A 22,682-nucleotide genomic window follows, 5' to 3' on the forward strand; every position below is an offset into this window, starting at 1 on the left:
CAGAACCCCCAGAATGAGTTTTGTAACTTATCAGACAAGTATGGGTCACAGAACTTCTTTACAGCCAGCTCTGACATAGAAAGGTACGGAAATGTTAAAGGTTATGACTGGTTTGAGGGAAAAGGGAATCTGACTTCTATGAACTGCCTTGAAGAAGAGGCAGAGATTTCAATGGACTGCCCCAGGAAAAGGGCAGCAAGAGACAGCAGGACAGAGCACAGCCAGAAAGACTTCACTTCTGAGGCAACTGCAAGGCCCTCAGCTCAATGTTCTCTGAATGTGAAGTGCAATACTTAGGGGCACACTTTTGGGGCTCCTAACTTGTCAACATGACAGCCTAGGACCAAGATTTGAATTCTCAACATTGTGTGGTAAGGGTGGAGGAGGACTGAGAGGACAGAGAAGATATGCTCATCAGATGAAGGGGTTAAAACAGATTATTCTGACATACAGACTAGTTGAAGACACTTGAAAAATAACAGGTGCAACATGTTACCGCTCAAAGGGATAAGTTAAATTCCTGAGTGAAAGATATTCTCCCTTACACTAGAAGGAAAGGACACACCCTTAGCCTCAAGAACAGGAAGTCTAAATCAAGAGAACTTGTTCTATCTTTTAAGCCTCCCACATGATTTAGTCACAGCTTAGTATTTATTCTTTGTCCAACTCAACATACAAATAATTGACTAACTTTGGGGTCTCAGTTTCTTTATGTAAAAGCTTTTCTTTCCCATAACTATTCCTTAGTAACTAAAGACATTTCTATTACTTTTGAAGGGTTAAAAGTATAAGGCTATAGCAACTCCCATTGGTCTAGTAGTCTAACTTCTATTGACTCAAATGTAAGAAGAAAAAGTGCAAATCCTATCTCAGGAGTAAAGCCCAGAATATTTCAGGTGACTGTCACGGGTCATGCAAAGGTCTCATACTACTTTCTGCCTAGATTCTAGTAATTTAGCATGGAAAAGTAATCTTTGAACAAAAAAAATGTATCTTTTATCCCATCTCATCAGCAGAAGTGTAGAGCCATTTACTGTGTGGACAAAGAGCCCCTCCCATCTGTATAACCCTGAGTCAACAGAAAACAGAATGATAAGTACTACAGCCCACTGAATCAATGCAATGCGTGCAATACATTTTAAATATTTCCATCCAATACAATAAAATTTTTTAGCTAAAACTTTATTCATAAGTCAAATAATTCTCTAAATAGAAGCATTTCATTACTTTTTTTTTTTTTTTTGCCAGTTCCTAGGGCATGAAATCTGGGCTTAGGCACCATCTCTGAGCTTTTGAGCTCAAAGTAAGTGCTCTATGACTTGAGCCACAGACCCACTTCTGGCATTTTTTTTTTTTTTTGGCCAGTCCTGGGCCTTGGACTCAGGGCCTGAGCACTGTCCCTGGCTTCTTCCCGCTCAAGGCTAGCACTCCGCCACTTGAGCCACAGCACCGCTTCTGGCCGTTTTTCTGTATATGTGGTGCTGGGGAATCGAACCTAGGGCCTCGTGTATCCGAGGCAGGCACTCTTGCCACTAGGCTATCTCCCTAGCCCCCCACTTCTGGCATTTTTAAGCAGTTTATTGGAGATAAGAGTCTCGAAGAGTTTACTGCCCAGGCTGGCTTCGAACCACAATCCTCAGATCTCAGCCTCCTGAGTAGCTAGGATTACAGGCACGAGGCACTGGTGCCCAGCTCATTACTATTTTTAAGTTAGGAAAAAAGCATTTTTAATACTATTTTCTGGCCCAGTGGGAGGTACAATTAACTAGGGCTTCAAAGCTTTTCCAAACACCACTGGGACCCTGCCTATAACCACTTGTGCAATGGCTCTTCCTGCTAGCCAGATCACCAACTCATAGTTAGCTCAAAGTAAGCAGCTGCTATTCTGGAGATAGGCTCATAATTATCCTATGTTTATGGACTTGAGTTCCAACACTCTCATGCCTTGGCTTTGGAGACCTGCTGGCCCATTCTAACCTTACTGAAACTCTGATTCAAACACTGGAGTCCTGGTTCATGTTGGAGTCTGATCTGTCTTGTACGATTTCTTGGATCTAGATACCTGCTCTGCCCAATTCAGTCATAGCTACTACTTTTGCCCAAACCTAATTATAAATATTTTATGTATATTAGAAATCAAGAATCCTAGGTATAAAATCATATTAAAAAACTTAAGTATTGCTTAAAACATAGATGTACTACCTAAAGCTATTAGCATATTCATAGTTAAAATGTTAATGGTTCTTTCCTCTTTTTGATTGTTACTTAACCCCTAAGACATATACTCTAAACATCCTCATCATGTTAAGAAAACAGTGAAGATGAAAGTTTATTTTCATTTCTTTGTATATTTGCCTAACTTGAATAATAAGGTTGAAAATAAGGTTGAATAATAAGGTTGAAAATAAGGTTGAAAATAAGGTACATGATAAGTTTTTAAATTATTTCATCTTTGGCATCCAAATTAAGGTATGTCTTCTCAAATTATGCCAGGGAACCATAAGAATTGTACTCTAAGAATGAACATTTTCTTTAGGAAATGTTCTAGTAGATTAGTCTATGAGAAGATTTTTGTATTAATTCTGCAACTGCTGTGGGACTGTTTTGAACAAGAAGTTGCACTGTTAAAATACTACTTTCCCTTTACAGTGTTACCACTGTGGGAATTACCCTGGAAGAAAAGAAAGGACATCACTTCCTAACACATGTAGAATGTCTCTGAGTCTAGCATCCACCACTGTGTGTTTACAAAACATCTCCATATGCTCCTCAGTTCCTCCTCAGGCACAGCTTTTAGTTGGCTATAGATACTAGAAGGTTTCTTTAATGATTTCTATCTCAGAGCAAGTTGTCTATGTTACAAAGAACACCTGATGCTAGCTGCTGGTGAAGTAAAGAGATCAGGTCTGGCCAGTGCCATCTTGGCCACATGGTGCTGGTAGAGCCTGGCATCTTGTCTTCATGGTGAGAGGTGAGCCCTTGCCTCCCAGGTGATAGGTATACCTGAATGCGTGGTGGCGGCGGTGGGGGGGGGGCGGGGGGGGGGGAGGAACCTGGCTGATAGGCTACTAAACCTGTCAGTCCAATGCCTGGGACTAGGAGTTTCCTATGACCCTCCCCCCTGACCTGATCCTATTTAGGCCTGGACCAGCTCAGATGCCATTATGCCATGCCACGTGTCTCCATGTTCATGTCCTGTCTCCTGGCTCACCACAGCATCCCACTTCAGCTCTCCTAGCTGAATTGTTTGTATTGTTTTTGTTCCTTCTTTCCTCTCCAGCCTTCATGACTCAGTTTCCTAACAGCATTAAGTGTATTTGCTAGCTACTGGTTTTTGCGACAGGTGTCCACCATTTGGTTGCTGGCCTTTTAATAAAGACTCCAAAATTCAACCTCTCAAAATATGGCTTCTCCATTTTATCAACATACAATACTGGTAGCTTTCAACTGTTATCTTAGGAGGCTAAGGTATAAGGGTCATAGTTGGATGCTGGCCTGGGCAAAAAAAAAAAAAAATCTGCTTAACTCTTATCTCCAATTAACTAGCAAAATGCCAGAGGAGGGAGTGAGGATCAAGGGGTAGAGAGCCAGCCTACAGTGAAAAAGCCAAGCAAGCGCATGAGGCCATACTAGGACAAAAAACAAAACACACAAAAAAAGAAAGAAACTTGCTTGGAATTAGATTAAACACTGGAATAAAACAATGAAAAGGTATTTCCTGAAACTGGTGAGCTTCAAAGTCCTATTGTGAGATGAAACCATAAACACGTGCATGCACTATTTTTAGCAAATACTGTTGACTTACTGATCGCCCCATTCATTTCTGTCTGCTTTTGAAATTTCAGGACTCTAGTAATGATGGCCAGTGACGCACAATGTCTCATACATTGCAGGAAAATGACTCTCTCATCTTCATAATCATCTCTATGAGCATTACTAGCTAACAACACCCCTCGTAAGGCTCCCAAGGTCTTGGGGTCCCTCATTGTTTCAGCTCCAGGTGCTTTCCCCCATTGAGACAGCCCACCCACAAAGCACTATTTCACCACAGCTGCTTCCCCTTATCCACTTAATGTTATGAGGTCACTGCACTAGAATCCTTTATTGTTCCTTAATAAGAATGCATTTTTATTGTGGGCAAATTATCTTTGTTGAGTAATTAAGGTATTGTTAGATGGTATTGTTAGATGCCTGTCTCCGGCTTGAGGGGGATGCCTCAACTGACATATGGCATTGTATGTGGCACACTGGAATTACTGGTAGGAAGTGGGAATAGCAATGAAATACCAGTGACTGGATCTCAGACCAATGAGCCACAATATTTGGCATTAGTACTTCTTACAAGTGTCTTCAATAATGCTAATGTGTGGTTGGGACTGGTACCATTCAGTTAAATCATGAATGGGGACTCAGAATCTCTGAAGTCTTACACACTGGCTGTAAACTGGAGAAGCTGGATAAAGACATAAGATTTGGAGTCAGAGAATGTGAGCTTAAATTCTTATTCTGGCTTTCAATAACTATATTCTTCAACAAGTTACTTGACATCTCTAAGTCAGTTTGCTTAAATAGTGTCAAATGATACCAACCTAAAAGGATAATAACCAATTCCCTTAAAACCTTAGCTTGTTCTTTTGGTGTTAAGCCATGAAGTATAAACAACTACCTAACATTCCCACTGTCTGAATATTAGTTTTAAAAACCTCTGTGCTTCTATGTATTTGAGAGGATGTTGCCCTTTCTCATGTTCAACCACAGGCAAAATTGATCAGAGATATCAGCATTAAGAATCTATTAGAGGGCTGGGGATGTAGCCTAGTGGCAAGAGTGCCTGCCTCGGATACACGAGGCCCTAGGTTCGATTCCCCAGCACCACATATACAGAAAACGGCCAGAGGGGGCGCTGTGGCTCAAGTGGCAGAGTGCTAGCCTTGAGTGGGAAGAAGCCAGGGACAGTGCTCAGGCCCTGAGTCCGAGGCCCACGACTGGCCAAAAAAAAAAAAAAAGAATCTATTAGAGGTCAGGTGCCAATGGCTCATGTCTGTAATCCTAGCTATCCAGAAGGCTGAGAAGGAGAGGACTGCCATTGGAGGTCAGTTGGGAAAGAAATGTGCTCAAGATTCTATCTCCAAAACAACCAGCAAAAAGCCAGGGTAAAGGTGTGGCTCAAGTGGTAGAATAGCAACCAAGTAGGTAAACCAAGCCAGCACAAAGCTCTGAGTTCAAATCCCAGTACAAGTCTCTCCCCCAAAAAGAATCTATTAAGACTTTTTTTCTGAAACAATGGTGGCTTTTTCCTGTCTTACCATGATTTTAATGTAATTAAAGAAGCGAAATTACCTTCTCTGGTGGATGTTTAGCTATGAGGGCCGTAGCCCTTTCAGTAAATATGTTTGCTGAGTACACATTTTTATATTCAGTTGCAACTTCTTCACCATCTCGAAAATCAAGAGCACATCGTGTGGCATTCAAAACATTAACGAATGCACAGTGCTCATGAGAGTAATAATCTTCACTTCCTAGAAGATATCCTGCAACAAAAATGGTAGACAAAATAGTGAGCATGGCATAAAACTTGTCAAACAAACTAATGTTTCAGCATTTAATTGCCTAATGCAATTGATTACCCGTGACAGGGTTAACCAAATGACAAGACTAATCAGAGAAACATCTCTATATTTGGTAGTAGAACTCACTAAAGTGTTACTGTATAGAAACAAATTCATTCCTCAGTCAAGTCTTTAAGAACATAGATTCTATTAGGTAACTCAAAGTGGGAGATTCCTGGTAAATATTAAAAAAAAAAATCAGAGATCAAATTCAGTACAGATGAGAATACTGCAATCTTTTAAAGCTATCTAATGACAAAAAGTAATATATGGTTAACGTGATTTGTTATAAATTTCTACTGAGGTTTATTACATAAATGAGTCCAGGATTCAATTCAAATTCAAATTCATTTGTTGTTACTGAGCTTGAGACCGGCTTCCAAGTTATAGACATAGCTCTAGAAGTCATCTTTTGTCAAATGGTGACACCCACTGGTAAAAGACACAAATGTTTCTAGACAGAGAACCTCTAGATGTGGTGAAACAGAGCTCAAAGATCAAACTAAAGTACAGCACTGAATTTAGATTTTCCCACCTACAATCATCTCAATTTTGCTGTTAAATAGCATCACTTGCCTCCCCCTACTCCACAATTTAAACACAGAAGAAAATAAATTTTAATTAACAGTCGTTCCTGCAAATGTTCCATATTTTCCTTTAGTATTAAAATAAGCTAGGCTGCATATTGTGATTCCATTTTTATAAATGTTCAGAACAGGAAACTCTATAGAAAGTAGTTAGTGATTGTCTGGGGCTGGATGGGTGGGTGAAATGGGGAGTGGCTGCTAATGCTAATGGGGTTTGGCTTTCTTTTTACAGAGTGGTGGTGATGAAAATGTTCCTCACTTCGACTGGAATAGTAATGGCACACTGGAAATTTATTTAAAAGACACTGACTAGTACACATTAATTGAGTGAATCATAGTATGTGTGTTATATCTTAATGAAATTATCAACAAATAAACTTTTCTGGGATTTTAGCAATCTCCTGGTAAATACTTCTTAGTAATGTTAAAATGATAAAAAGAAAATATAAGACTAGTCCTTTCCCTAGTCCTACACTTCCTTTATTTCTTTTTAATTTTCATTTTGTGTATGTATGCTCGTCCTAGGGCTTGAACTCAGGGCCTGGGCACTGTTCCTGGGAATTTCTTGGTTACTCTTATTGTTTGTCTGTTTTTTGCTCAAAGCTAGTGCTCTACCACTTGAACCACACCTCCACTTCTGAATTTTTAGTGCCTAATGGGATATAATAGTCCCATGGACTTTCCGACCCAGGCTGGCTTTTAACACAGATCCTCAGATCTCAGCCTCCTGAGTAGCTAGGACTGTAGGCATGAGCCATGGTCACCTGGCTATACTCCCTTTAATAGTAACTAAGCCTTGATAATAATTCATTTTATTTTTTATTTTTAAAAGTATGTTTATTATCTTTAAGTAGTTGTAAAAAAGAGTTGCTATTCAACAAACAATTTATTTTAAATTAATTCTCTCATTTCTATGATTCAGTTCCTGACTATAATTACATGTTGACCTTAAGATACTTTTTATATGGCAAATTTTTCTGCTATATAAATAGTGGAAAATTTTTAAAAATCCAACATACTTGTTAATGTATATGTAATGTATCTGAAAATAGTTTCAGCACTTTCCTAGTTGATTAGAGTGGTCAGGACACTAGACACAGTGGGCTTTTTTTGGTCTTTTTTTTTGGGGGGGGGTGGTACTGGGGATCCAACCCAGGACTTTGCATTTGCTAGGGTTTTGCCACTGAGCTACATCCCAGCCCCATAGTTAGCTTCTTTTCAGTCAGCTGTAGGGCTTGTACTCAGGGGCTAGGTGTGGTTCCTAAGCTTTTGTGCTCAAGGCTATCGCTTTGAGCCACAGCTCCACTTGCAGTTTTTAAGTGGTTCGTTAGAGATAAGAATCACATGGCCTTTCTGGCCTAGACTGGCTTCCAACCATGATCCTCAGATCTAAGCCTCCTGAGTAGCTAGGATTGTAGGTGTGGGCCAGCAGCACCTGGCCATGGCAAGCATTGCTAACAACCACTGGGTATTAAAGTTCAAGGAAATCACTTTAACCTCCTTACTTATTCATGTAAACTGTTTACTACCATTTGGAAGAATATACACATACGATGTTGACTAGATGATTATAAACCATAAGTACTAAACTGATTCTACACATAGCCTCATTACAGAAATAAAACAATTGATACCTCTGGCCAACCAAACATGTGACATAGTGCTTTCATTCTACTTACAAATTTGAACTTAAATGCTATACTTAAAGGCTAAAGATGATATAGCCTGTGCTCTGGGGGTGAAGGATTAGGGAAAAAATCGTTTTGTTTTAATGAGAACGAATCTCTGCGTAGCCCAGGACAACCTCAGGCATCCTGTCTCGGAGCTAAGGCTCCCTAGTGCTAAGGCTATAGGCATGCTCCACCAAATCCAGCTAGAAAATATTTTTTAAACAAAATCTCTGGATGCCTTAGCAGCTTAAGGGAGATATAATTTACATACATACCTCCACTTAACATGCACATTTCCTTGTTTTTTCAGTGTATTTATGATCATTTGTCTGCTTTCAGCAGAACCTTCAAGCCCAAACAGTGACAACGTCTGCATAGTCATCACAGTCCCCCATGGTACAGACCCAACTCCTCAGTGAGGCTTCTTAATTCTCATAAAGGTATATGATATCTCCCTTTTGTCGAGCTCAATTTATAAGCACAAAATAGACTATAACAAAAATTCAAAATCTTTTGCTAAAGCAAATCAATACGTGTGTGTGTGTGTGTGTGTGTGTGGGTGTGCACGCATGCGTGCACACGTGGGCCAGCATTGGGGCTTGAACTCAGGGTCTCACTTGCCCAGCCTTTTTGCTCAAGGCTGGAACTCTATCACTGGAGCCACACATCCACTTCAGGCTTTCTACTGGTAAACTGCAAAGACTAAGCTCTCCTACTTATCTGCCCAGGTTGGCTTCAAACTATGATTTTTATATCTCAGCCTCCTAAGTAGCTAAGATTAAATAAAGGCATAAGCCACAAGCTTCATCTTTTAGTACAGGCCTGGATTAATTTTTTGAAAGGTAATGAATACAGTTATGAACACATAAACGCATGGCAGAATCCATGGTGGTGGTGATGATGATGATGACAGTTGCTGAATGAAATAAACTGGTCTGAAAAAAATTTTTTTGAAAGGCTGTGCAGCCTGTTCCTCTATTCTATGGTAACAAAACAGTCTTACATTCAAGTATACGATAGTTTCTAACAGCTACTTGAGGATACTGGGAATATACACTCAGCCAGAAATAGCACCAAAGCTGATTAATAATGTCTCCTAGGGCATCCGGATGAAGTGCGGGTGCAGCACACTTGCCTGTCTCCTATCTCTGCACCTTGATCTTAACCCAAGGTCACGGTTACAGAGCCATGCGCTTTGATAGCATTGCTCTTCTCTCCACATAATTCCTTTAACGATATTGTATTGTATTGTGTTTTGCCCTAGCTTAAGTGGAAAAAAATACCACAAGAAACATACATCTGTAAGAAAACCGCTGCTTTATCAAGATGATGTTTTTAAGAAATTTGTCCCCCTCAGCTTACCTTCTCCCAAAGGAAAAATTTCCTTCAAGCCTGTGAGCCAGAAAATGCTTTACTCTTCCTGAACATCTGGTTCCCATCTCTCTTGTGAATAATGAGACTCTTATAGCTTTTTCCTTTTTTTTTTCCTCCTTAACTTTGGACTTCAGAAGTCTTGAATCTTAATGTTAAATGCAAATCCCTTCTAAGACTATGCAGTCTTTCTGCAATTTGGTGTCATTAAACTAACTCATCATTTTCTAATCACCCTGATTTTGTTGTCCTAGTTAAATTTTTTTATGTTCAGTATGGGTCCCTTTTTGGCGATGGAAGACTGTAAATAAATGAAGAAGCAGATGGCAGGTAGGTAGGTAGTGAAATAGCTAGACATAAAGATAGCTCAACATAAAAGCTTGACAGGAAGATATACAGCTACTGGCAAGATAAATAGGTTATTAATTAAGGCACAGTTTGTAACAGGTTTCAGGAGGCACAGTGAAAACAAACTTTAGGTTTCATATTTATTTTTACAAGACTACCAAGTTTATAAAATACTTAATATTTTCTAATCATCATACCTATTGCCATTTGTTATTTGTCCTCCCCATTTTATTAATATTAACTTTTAAAATGATCTCTCCCATTTAGTGTTTTCACAACAGATCTCACAGATGGGAAAAAGATGCCAAGGGAAAAGCATTTTCTTCTCTAAAATGTCAAAGTGATTAAAAGTTTTCAATACAGTTCAGAGAGAGAGAAAAAAATATTATACATGTTTGTAAATGAAACTGTCTTACATTAGGCTTTGCCTATAATTAAAGAAAAGTCGGTTGTACCCTTTTAGATTAGAAAGTTCTAGAGGGCACACCGGCCTCTGATGCAGAAGTGGTGAACTCTTCACAGCCCTACGGTGGCACTGAGTACTCTGGCACCGCCTTGCTGCGGGTGCATGTCCACCAGGAGCCAAGTGCAGAGCCAGGGATGAAGGTAACACTAGAAGGCAGCCCTGTGTAGTATACACTGACTCACTCTGTCTTCAACTTTACAGTTGTTTCATTTGATTCCACTTGGGTGTGTTTTATGAGATGACTAGTTAACCTGAGTTTAAAAAATATATATATTATATGCATTCCCATTACCAAAGTAGGTATCAAATCCTCGGCGGGTTGGAAGGCATTCTTTCCGGTACATTCCCAGGTGCCATTTTCCGACCATATGAGTAGCATAGCCTGCTTCTTTTAAAAGTTGGGGCAGGAGTTTTTCATCCAGAGGAATACAGTTGGGCTGACAGGTCTCGATTAAATGGTGCTGTAAACCCGTATGGATCTTAAAGAGATAAACAAAATAGTGGGTTATTGGCACTGAAACATTGTGAATAAGTAGATGAAGTGGCTGTATCTGTTGATCTGCTGACCTCTATTTCTGTTCTGGCTTGAGACATGTTCCCAGGTAATGGACATGAGTAGAACTTGAGAAGCTGTATAAAAGCATTTCCGTAACCAGGATGTGGGAGTACACATCTGTAATCCCAGTACTTGGTAGAAAGAAAGATTGTAAGTTTAACACAGGAAGACTTAGTCTCAAGAAGCACTAGGTGCTGGTGGCTCCACTGTTAATCCTAGCTACTTAGCAAGTAGAGCTCAGGAGGATCATGGTTCAGGGCCAGGCCAGGCAAAAAGTTCATGAGACACCCTCATACACATACACATACAACCAACATCTGGGTGCAGTGGCATACAACTGTTATCCTAGCTACATGGGAAGTAGAAGTAGGCAGACTGCGACCCATACATGTCACACACGTGAGAGCCTATTCCAAAAATAATGAAGGAAGAAGGGGCTGGGGATGTGGCTCAAGTAGGAGAGTGCCTGCCTATTAAATGCAAGGCTCAGAGTTCAACCCCTCGGTACTACAAAATAACCCAAACATTCCCACAAGTATTAGATATTTTCAACAAATATTTATCAACGCACTATGTCAGAAACCATTGACTTACGTTTTACTTCCTAAAAAATTAGCAATAATATTAGGAGTGTGAGTCTATCCAGAAAATATCATTTCATGAGAAGCTGAGGTTTGATTATAATGAACATGTGTATGTAATCTTTGAAGACATGGTAATTTTTTTTTTTTTTGGTCAGTCTGGAGCTTGGACTCAGGGCCTGAGCACTGTCCCTGGCTTCTTTTGCTCAAAGCCTAGCACTCTACCACTTGAGCCGCAGCACTACTTCCAGCTTTTTCTGTTTATATGGTGCTGAGGAATCGAACCCAGGGCTGCTAAGCCACATTCCCAGCCCCATGACATGCTAAATTTTTTTTAAAGAGGGGTGCCAGGTGAATCTAAGGTCTTTCACACTCAACAATGGCCATGGTAACAAATATAAGCTGCATAATCAACAACATCTCTCCTCCCAACACTACGTTTCCTCAAGGAAAGTACCTTTACAACCATCTTGCCCCTAGGCCTGAGCCTGCCCCAGAGTCATTATAGTACATATGACATCACACAAAGTACACCCTGGAACTTCTAATCCACAGTTGTGCTGGCACAAACTACATAGTTATTTATCATTGATGTTTCTCAGACTTAGATGCCAACTCCTCAGAGTGGACAAATTGACAGATTTTTGTTTGGTTTTTCTTTAACTATTTGGGAACAGATACAAAATGCAGACCAAAAAAGACTTCTCCTCAAATTCACAGTCATTGGGGTTTTTTTTCTATTTATTGTAAGCTATGATCAATTATTTTCTCAAAGCCAAGCACTGTGGTTCAGACCTGTAGTCCTAGCTACTAGGGGGCAGGGGGCTGGTTAGCTAGGGAAGATCATGGTTTCCAGCCAGCCCAGGCAAAAAGTGCACAAGAACCCCTTCTCAACAGAAAAAGCTAAGAACAACAGTTCACATTGTCAGCCCAGCTACAATGGGAAGCGTAAATAAGATGATTAAGATCCAGGACAGCCTAGGCAAAAAGTGACACTCTATCTCAAAAATAACCAGAGAAAGCAAGCTGGAGGAGTGGCTTGAGCAGTAGAGTGCCTATCTAGCAAGTATGAAGGCCTGCGTTCAAATTTCCTCCCTAGTACAGGTTGAGGTAGGGGTAGGGAGTGGAAGCCCACAATTTTCTCAAAAGTTTTGACACAGCCTTAAATATTTTTTTTGTATATCTTTGCAGAAGCAACATTAAAAAGATTATACCTACTATAGCTTGATATCATCTAATCCTATAGGACCAATGGAAGTCAAGAGCTTGTAAACCTAGCTACAAAGAACGCTGAGATCTGAGGATTACAGTTCAAAGTCAGCGCAAGTGGAAAGTCTGTGAGACTCTTCTATTCACTTAACCAGCAAAAAAGCTGTCCCTAAGTTCAAACCTCATTACTTGGGGAAAAAAAGAAGGAACAAAAAAGGGAGGGAAGGAGGCAATAATATGGAATATCTTAAATGTTAAAGAATTTTTACTATTTTTTTAAGTACTGGGGGCTTAACTCAGGGCTTTGCACTTGGTAGGCAAGTGTTCTATCTACTATGTAAGCCATGCCTCCAGCCCCTTTCTGTGTTAATTATCTTATCAATGATGCCCAGGCGGCTTGGGCTACAATCCTCCTTACTGTGCTCTCCCTTGTCACTGGAGATGACAAATACACACCATTGAGCTCGGCCATGGTGCTTTCCTCGAACTGGGATGATAGGCACATACTAGTGCAACCAGCCATTGGGTAAAATTGACTATGACGAATTTTTATGCCCAGGCTATCCTTGAAGCTCGATCCCCTGATCTCTGTGTCTGAAGTAACTAGGATTACAGGCTTGAGCTACTGTGTCCAGCTTAAAATGGGCTTGTTTAGGAAATTATAGATAAATTTATTATCTTGCTATGGTGCTGGCCTCTCAAGTAGAGATACATGTCAATACTTACCATATTGTATACTTTATGTTCTGCTTATTATAGGGTAGTTGTACTTCAAAACAGCTGTTCAAAAATAAAGTGAGGTGTTTTTTTTCTACTCAGATTTGTATGCTTCTCAGCAACAACTGGCATGCTGAAAAGTGTGCCATACCTTCTATTCTGCCCTCTACCTGAGAGGCTGACCTCTGAAGGCCAAACCAAAGGACTCTTTTGCCCTTTAGCTTCTGCTTGGGTTTAGGCAATGGAAAGCCCTGACAAGGAAGAAGAAAACCATGAAAGTAAATGGCCTGTGGCTGCCAGGTTACTTCCACCTGGCTACCTATGTACCACTACTGAAGGTCACTCTGAAGACAGCTTCTCTTCCAGGTTCTAGTAACCACTTCTCCCTTTGGGTCTAGGGTGGTAACAGCTCCGCCTGGTTACTACAAATACCTCTTCTATTTTTCCTATACATTTGTGCCTTTTTAAAACAGTCCACTTGTTATTAAACTTTCCCTAAATTACTCTAATCTGAATATGACATCTCTTTCCAAGAGGGACCCTGGGAAACGCTCCTTTTAACATCTTCTCTCTCTCTCTTTCTCGCTCTCTCTCTCTCATTCTCTTTCTTCCAAGTCAAAGAAACTGTCTTTCTATTTTCAACATTATAAGCTTACTCAAGAGAAAATTAATCCTAGACTCAAAAACTTCGTAATATATGCTAACTGGCAACCAAGCAGCAAAGGTAAAAATAATGTTTTATGGAATCCAAAAGCCCCGGTGGAGATAAATGCTATGTGCAAATTTCCTTAAATGGAAAGCTCATCCATCACAGGCAGCGAATTAAGTCTGATCGCTAGGAAGCACTGCCAAGAGATGCTCTGCAATTTGCTTTTCCTCAGCCATGGGCACCAAGCCATGTGGTCAGCGGAAGCCTGCGCACATTATCTACGATTGTATGGAGCAGGAAATTTGTTCTTTTTAGTTCCTGAGAATTTATTTGACAGAGAATTTTTATGGCATTATTGGAAAGCAGAAGCCAAACTCGGGATGACAGCCAAAAACATGTTTTTGGTCTGTTCAAACACTATTTGAAGTCAGGAAGCTGTAATGTGTTGAGAAGCAGTAAACAGGAGAATGACAAGCTGATTCCAATCCAGTATGTTAGCTCAACCAACACAGCACTATGGAGTTACTCCATGCGTTATTGGGCAGGATGATACCAGAACACCCATAGGAATCAAGAGAATAAGAAAAGTGTTCCCTTGTCAACACAAAATCTGAAACAATTCCATTCTAATATTCATCTTCAATGGAGAAGGTCCTATGCATAATGAAAATCCAAATAGGTTACCTCCTATCTACTACTTGTGGCTGGCATTTCTGCATTAAGCCAAAGCTTTTGGAAAAAAAAATCCAGCTTGATAAGATTTCACTTAATCATTAAGGATTGAAGGCAAAGGATCTAGAAACCCTGGGGGAGGACCTGGCTTGTTGCTGGGCTCTTTCCAAGGGATAAGTGGGGAGACATCCTTGTTTACGTGTTTGTCACACTTTATTTGCTCCCATCACTTACTTGGTCCTCTACAGACCTATGAATGATTTGCAGCAGTCTCAGGAGCTTAAAAGAGAAAAACCAATCTCCTCTTGGAAGAGAAGAGGGCAGCAGTCTCCAATGTCATAGACTTTCTTAGTCCTGGCTATTTATTAAGCACCTATTTTGGAGCTCGGGGCACACTATTTCAGCCACCCTCATGAGAAACACTGCCAAGGGGAAAGGAAACCACTGTTACAGAAGTGCTGGTGAAAGTCAATCTCTCCCAACTTCAACAGTGGTAAAATAACACCTAGCTCATTGGAGGGAGGTTCTGTCCAGTCCTTCTCACTGGTCTGAAATGAACCTGAATTCTCCCTGTAACCACAAATCTGTGCAACACCTACTCTGCAGTTCTGAAAAAATCTGAAATGTGGGGGCTGGGGATATGGCCTAATGGCAAGAGTGCTTGTCTCGTATACATGAGGCCCTGTGTTCGATTCCCCAGCACCACTTATACAGAAAATGGCCAGAAGAGGCGCTGTGGCTCTAGTGGCAGAATGCTAGCCTTGAGCAAAAAGCCAGGGACAGTGCTCAGGCCCTGAGTCCAAGCCCCAGGACTGGCAAAAAAAAAAAAAAATCTGAAATGTGGGCAGTGCTGCCCCTCTACCTGACACACTAGAGGACCTAGAAGGAATCTTTGTGACCAGAACACAGAGGACATGTTTGTGGCTCTCCAAGAGTTCACAATTTCCAGCCCGCACATTGGCCAGCATACTGCAATTTTCCACCACCATCAAGTGTCACTTTCACCACCTTAGGGTGTTTGTTGTTGTTGTTGTTTTCCTGGAGATGCTCCACAGAACAAATGAAGAGTACAGAATCTGCTTCCTTCCCCTAAAGCCTTTTAACAGTCAGCTGCCCACACTCCGAGAAGCCAAGAGCTACAGAACACACATTATGGGTGTTAGGCGCCTGGCCTGGCCATCTGGCCTGGCCTGTCAATACTGAAGCTGCAGAACTGGCCCATCTCACTGACAGTTTTAAGGGTCTATTTATTTGGGTGTTGATTAGTAAAAGTGAAAATCTCTGACTAAATTCAAAAAAGGATGTTGTTGAAGAGAACAAACAAGTCTGAAATGGTTTCAGTGACTTCGTTTAAATTATAAAATGTAATGGGACTGTATGATGAAAAGGAAGGGAAATAGAAAGAAAGCTGAAGATGATGCATTTTTTTAAATAGAGCTGTAATTAAGGAAACAAAAAACTAAGCCAGAGAGAAATATTTTGTGTGGGGAATTCTGAGCTGAGCTGTGAGAAAAAAAGGTTTGAGGTTGGAACGCTGCCTCTACAGTACTTGGAAAGTTGAGAACTTGGAAAGTTGCGAACCGGTGAGGAAAGAGTTCAAACAGTCAGCTCTGGAGATGGTTAAGAGGCTGAAATGCTGCCCTCTTCTTTAAGAGTTGGAAGGGGTGAGAACTGGACTTTGAAAGCTAGATAAAAGTAAGATGCATGTTTGTATTATGCTTGGGTTGCACCTTCACTCCCCATAAGGGAACCAGCTATTCTCACAAACTCTGTTTTGTCTCTATGACTGTAATAACAGTATAGATGCCTTGTTTTCTGCATTTACCTATGGCACCTTTCCCTGTACTAACCCTAATAAGCTTGCTTATGGGAACTCAGGGTTCAGAAGCCCATAAGCTCTGAAACTTCGCTCTCTCCCTCTCCCTCCCCCCAACTTCATTCTCTCTCTCTCTCCACTCTCTCCCCCTCTCTGTAACTTTGCTCCCCCCAATCTTTTCTCATTTCTTTGACCCCAGTATCCCATTGTGCTGTCCCAGGTTGCAGGGAGCAACAATCTTGTATTCAATTATTTTGTTGTGGTTGTTGTGGCTGTTTTCTGGTGGTAGTGGGGTCTGAACTCAGAGCCTTAAACCTCTTAGGCAGGCCATCTGTCACTTGAGTCATGCTTCCAGCCCTTCAAAATGATTCTTAACATTTAGAAAAAAATCCTCATCAAAAACAAAAATCCCACAAATTAACCAGTTACATTCTACTCAAACCCAAACCTATTTCGTTTTCAATTTCCTGGGAAGTAAAAGACATGAAATATGAATGTTCCTTTAAAATATCAACAATGGTTGCAGAATAAGGTCTCTGGCTTGCCTTTCTTCCTGAGAAAATACCTCTTGGCTCTGGCTAAGCTTAAGTAGGATACCTGATTGTAGCAAAATCAAAAAACCACCAGCCAGGTGTGGTAGTACAATTTTATAACCTCAGAACTTAGGAGTTAGAAGCAGGAGGGTTGAAAGTTAAAGGCCAAGCCGGGTGCTGATGGTTCATGACTGTAATTCTAGCTGGTTAGAAGACTGAGGATCATGGTTCAAAGCCAGCCACGGCAGGAAAACCCTTGAGACGCTTATCTCCAATTAGCTAAAAAAAATAAAATAAAAAAAAGCTGGGGTTGGGAATGTGGCTTAGTGGTGGAGTGCTTGCCTAGTATACATGAGGCCCTGAGTTCAATTCCTTAGTACTACATAAACAAGAGATAAGTAAAATTATTTTTTTTTAAAGTCAGAGTAGAGCTGTGGTTCAAGTGGGAGAGTACTAGCCTTGAGCACAAAAGCTCAAGGATAGTGCCTGGGCCCTGAGTTCAAGCCCTAGGACTGGCATAAAAAAAAAAAAAAAGTTGAAGGCCAGCCTGGGCTACGTAGCAAAACCCTGTCTCAAAAAACCAAGACCCATCAGAGCAACTTACTACCAGGCGTCAGTGTGCTAGAGCCCTGACAGGTTTCAGTGGTGAATGCATCCAGTGTCTTCCCCTCAATGAGGACAGGAATCAAAGCTCAGAAGAGCTTTCTCGTTAGCTGCACCTTTGGCTGCATGTGCCTCTAACTCCTCCCTCCTTGGATGCCTAAACTAAAGCGTCCTGTAAAGCCTCCCACGTAATACCGTATCTCCTCCACCTATTCTGCTTCCTCATTCCTCTGATTCACTTCTAATTGTAGGTCCACGAGAGGCAGCTAATGACAGGAATCCTCTGCGGCAAGCTGGTGGGAAGCAGGCAGGACGCCGAGAGCAATGAGGAGAGTCAGCAGCCATCCACAGGCAGATCAGCTCTTCCAGGTCCTCCTTGACTGCAGGTTATGGGTCCTGCCTGCTGCCATTCTCAAGGAAAACTTGAAGCAAAGTCCACAGGCCCCCTATCCACATTTCTTGTCCAAGGCTCTGTTTCAGGGATAAGTGAAAAGCCATGACAATGTCTTGTCCATTTATCAGTGTGATTAAGAAAAATGTGGCTGGGGTCCCTTAAGAATCAGGCCTTGGCATCGTCTTTCATTTCATCTACTCTGGCAAGGCTTACAGAGTTCTGGTGGAATGGTTTCCTCAGTCCTCAAGGGAAGAACAAGTAAGCTAGACTTCCTTTACTTTTTCTCGGAAGGAAGTGTTTCTACTAAGATCTACTTCTTCTCCCTTAATCACTTAAAGTCATCCTTTCTTCTATCCAGCCATCCTTCTTTCCTTCCTCTTTCTCTCCTTCCCTCCCTTTTGCTCTCTCCCTTCCTTCCTTCTTTCTTGAGAAGTTTTAGCAAAGATTAATTTTAGCATAACAGGATAAAATAGGGAGAATTTTCTTTATAAAGCAAAGAGAAACATTTCCTGTTCCCTGTGCAGAAAGTAGGAATAAAGACTGATAATCTTTTAAATTTCTTTAGGAAGCCAGGGGACTAGAAATTATATAAGCCCTATACAGTTTTTTTCTAATTTAATTTTTATTTCTATTTTTCAAATAAATAACAGTAACAGAGGGCTGGGGATATGGCTTAGTGCCAAGAGTGCTTGCCTCATATACATGAAGCCCTGGGTTTGATTCCCCAGGACCACATATATAGAAAACGGCCAGAAGTGGTGCTGTGGCTCAAGTGGTAGAGTGCTAGCCTTGAGTAAAAAAATAAAATAAAATAATAACAGTAACAGAGGAGCGAGGCACAGGCTGATTAGGTCTGAGTGAAGGCTGGTCTGAGGCCATAATCCCGTCTTGAAAGTTTCTGGAGGAAATCACGTCCATGTCACTCTGATGTCTGAATGGTAGTGTTGGATTCACCAAGGGAGCAGGAAATCCCATTCTCTTGAGAGAGGGAGGGAGGGAAAGAGGATGGAGGAGAGAGAGGGGTGTTTAGAGACCTACCAATACTTAGCCATGAGTGAAGTGTTGGGCAAGGAATGGTGTGGGAAGAGAAGAGGTGAATCAAACATAGATGCTTTGGATAGAACATAGGACAATGGGCCATGAAAGGAGTTAACAGCATAAACATTATTATTATTTTCTATGTGCTTGAGTTTGGGGCCTTGTACTCTCAGCTTTCTTGCTCACGGCTATTGTTCTACCAGTTGAATCACACTTCCAGGCAAGCATTTTGCTGGTTCGTTAAGAGATGGATATTTTTCTGCCTAGGCCTGCTTCAAAATATTTATTCTGTTTTTTAGTGCTAGGACAAAACCCAGGACCTTGCCCATGCTATGCAAGTGTTTTACCACTAAAGTACATCACAAGTTCTTGGTTTTGATAAAGGATCTCACTATTTGGTTCAGGGTATCCTTGAACTCTCAATACTCCTGCCTCAGCTTCATACATGCTAGAGTAATAGATATAGGCTACCACAACGCAACCCTAACAGTTGAACTAAGATACTGAACCCCTCCAGGAAACATTCCTGTTACAGAATGTGCCATGAGCATGCCCCTAGCTTTTAACACAGTGCTTCTCTAGGCTAGAAACGAGCAGAGCAGCTAATGAAGAAGCCAGACCTCAGGGCAAGCCAGCAACCGCCTTTAAAATGGCGGGAATGCAGACATATAATGAATGTTTCTTTTTTTTAATATATTTTTTTAATTATCAAACTGAATTACAGAGAGGTTACAGTTTCATACATTAGGCAATGAATGATGTTTCATAGTGAGCAAAGTGAACTTATAGCACATAGGAATAGACAGTGACTGTAAAGCCAACAGGCCTAAGTTAACTCTAGTTTGTATTTGAAATCCATTTTGTGCTGGCTCCTGCTTAACCTTTCTTATCTTTTCATACCCAGCCAGTAACTCCTTTGTATTAGTCTGAGAAAACCACAGTACCCAGAAACTTAGAAGATATGTCTTTGAGCCAAACTACACCCTGGCCAATGTGTTAGTCTAATCAGGAACACACACCACTTCATCTGATAAAGAGACCCATGACTAACTATTCCACAACCAGCCCCATGCTTACAAAAGCCAATGGTCACTCTCATATTACTTTGTTAGAATTCACATAACAGAAAGTGGTAGACCTTTGCTTTCTTGCTTGTCATTGTGACTTGTGGTGAATTCTTTCACACAGCTGAAGATTCCAGACCTAAGAGTGACTGGAACCAATACAACACCATTGCTGTCTGCTTAGAGAAGTAGCATCAAGAAGTACAAATATGTCTACTGGGATGAAAGGAGATTGTGGGGAAGGACAACACTTTTCAAAAGTATATTTACATTAAGACTTGGAAAAAGCCTTATGTATGACAACATGGAATATGTTGCCATTTAAATTCAAATAGGAAAATACAGATTTATATTATACTTCAAATATGTATAGATTACCTCTGAAAGATTAATACTATTATTTCTCGAGAGAGGCTGAAGGAGACTATCTTTTCACTGTATGACTTTTTGTATTCTCTAGCTTAAAATAAAACTATGTCCATTTCAGTTTGGGGAGGGAGGGATACTATGGTTTGAAGTCAAGGCCTTGCACTTGCTAAATGGTCACACTATCACATGAGCAATGGCTCTAGTCTTTTTTTTTTTTTAATACTTGTTTATCACATAGTGTCTTGTCTTTTTTACCAGACCAGTCTCAGATGGTAATCTTCCTACCTATGCCTCCTTTACAGCTGGGATTACAGGTGTGAGAGAGGGAGCCTAGACTACATTTCACTTTAAAAGACTAAAGTCGGGCATAGAGGTGTACGTCTGTAATCCCAACTATTGAGGAAGTAGAAACAGGAAGATTTCAAGAACAAGGCCAGCCTGGGCAAGGTTAGAGACCCTATCTCAAAAACAAAAGAACCGGGGACTGGGGATATGGCCTAGTGGCAAGAGTGCCTGCCTCATATACATGAGGCCCTGGGTTCGATTCCCCAGCACCACATATACAGAAAATGGCCAGAAGTGGCGCTGTGGCTCAAGTGGCAGAGTGCTAGCCTTGAGCAAAGAAAAGAAGCCAGGGACAGTGCTCAGGCCCTGAGTCCAAGCCCCAAGACTGGCCAAAAAAAAAAAAAAAAAAAAGAACCGGGGGTGGGGTGGGGTTGGAGTAGCTGAAGAGGTAGAATTTATGCCTAGTGTGAGGTCCCAGTATCTTCCTGACATGCACAAATTATCATTAAAATATACACACATGCTCACCTTGGTTTGAGATACTTGGGTATGGCTGAAAAGAATTGTCCTGGAGAAGTTTTAAAGAAATAGAAAATATCAACAGTTCAGTAGAGAAAAGGCAACGTTTACATGTATAAAACGGGGCATAAAAGTACAGAGGTCAATGGATTCCAAGAAAGAAATCATAAGACAACTACCGACTAGGTCAAGTACCAGGATGTTGGCATGGATAGCTGGATAAAAATTAGGGAAAAAAAAGTAGAACTCATATTACTTTGTTAGAATTCACTGACAGTTATACACTTTTTTTTTTTTTTTTTGGCCAGTCCTGGGGCTTGAGACTCAGGGCCTGAGCACTGTCCCTGGCTTCTTTTTGCTCAAGCCTAGCACTCTACCACCTGAGACACAGCGCCACTTCTAACTTTTTCTATGTATGTGGTGCTGAGGAATCGAGCCCAGGGCTTCATGCATGGTAGGCAAGCACTCTACCACTAAGCCACATTCCCAGTCCCATTTGTACACTTGTCTTATGAACAAAGTACTCTGTGCCAGAATGTTTTTTAATCAGAAAGGAACTGTGCCCGACTCTTCTCTCACCAAGCTGGTTCTGAGATTAGAAGTGGCAGGAGTAGGTAGAGGAGAGGGTAAGAGTTGGTTGGCCAGTATCTTTTTTTTTTTGCCAGTCCTGGGGCTTGGACTCAGGGCCTGAGCACTGTCCCTGGCTTCTTTTTGCTCAAGGCTAGCACTCTGCCACTTGAGCCACAGCGCCCCTTCTGGCTGTCTTCTGTATATGTGGTGCTGGGGAATTGAACCCAGGGCCTCATGTATACGAGGCAAGCACTCTTGCCACTAGGCCATATCCCCAACCCTTGGCCAGTATCTTATGCAGACTCATTGATTTCATAAATTGGGACAGTTTTAGAAGAAGTCTTTCTTTTTTTTCTCCTCTGAATATTTTCCTTGCCAATACAGTCACATACATGAACACACAGAAAATGCCTAAAAAGAAGCTATGAATGCCACTTATAAATAATTAACTTTCAAAGGAAGAAACGTACTCATTATGTGACTTACGAAATGGTAACCCCTCCATACAACACCTTAAAAATAACAAAATTTTTAAAAAGAATTAACTTTGCACATGCATGGAATCTTGATGGATTCTCAATGCACTGTTAGTCTCTAGTGACTATAACTTACACATGTAAATGTGTAACTGGAAAAGGAATCAAAAGACTGTACAAGCACTCCTCTGAAACCAGGTTTTTAGAACCTTAATGGGCCTTTAAGACCCTTTCCTCCTCACTTACTATGACTAAAGAACACCTATCCCATATCAGTCTTGAAAATTGTGTCATGAAAATAATTTATATATAAAATTTAATATAAAATTGTACAGCTGCTATAGAAAACAGCTTGGCAATATCTCAAAAATTTGAACATTAGAGTTGCCTTATGGCCTAGCCTGCCAGTCTTAGGTATTAAGAGAACTGGAATAACACAGTAGATAAAACTTTTGCTTGGGTGTTCATGACAGCACTACTGCTCACCAGAAAAAAGTAGAAAAACCTAATACTCATCAATCGCAAGATGGATAAAGGAAACACGAGTATGGCCATACTCACAAAAGGCTAGGAGTATTAT

At 40.9% G+C, this 22,682-nt stretch overlaps 1 protein-coding gene across 1 annotated transcript in view; it reads right to left on the bottom strand.

Moving 5' to 3' along the window:
• The window catches only part of Arsb (arylsulfatase B), a 140,198-nt gene that overhangs the window by 110,702 nt on the left and 6,814 nt on the right, over positions 1-22,682 (bottom strand). Inside the window, exons 2-3 of the mRNA XM_048331132.1 lie at positions 10,344-10,530; positions 5,341-5,531 (exon numbers count right to left, since the gene is read on the bottom strand). Coding sequence (XP_048187089.1) covers positions 5,341-5,531; positions 10,344-10,530 — 378 coding nt within the window. The remainder of the gene's footprint in view (positions 1-5,340; positions 5,532-10,343; positions 10,531-22,682) is intronic.

The sequence above is a fragment of the Perognathus longimembris genome, chromosome 22 (genome assembly GCF_023159225.1).
Source record: "Perognathus longimembris pacificus isolate PPM17 chromosome 22, ASM2315922v1, whole genome shotgun sequence".
NCBI lineage: Eukaryota > Metazoa > Chordata > Mammalia > Rodentia > Heteromyidae > Perognathus > Perognathus longimembris.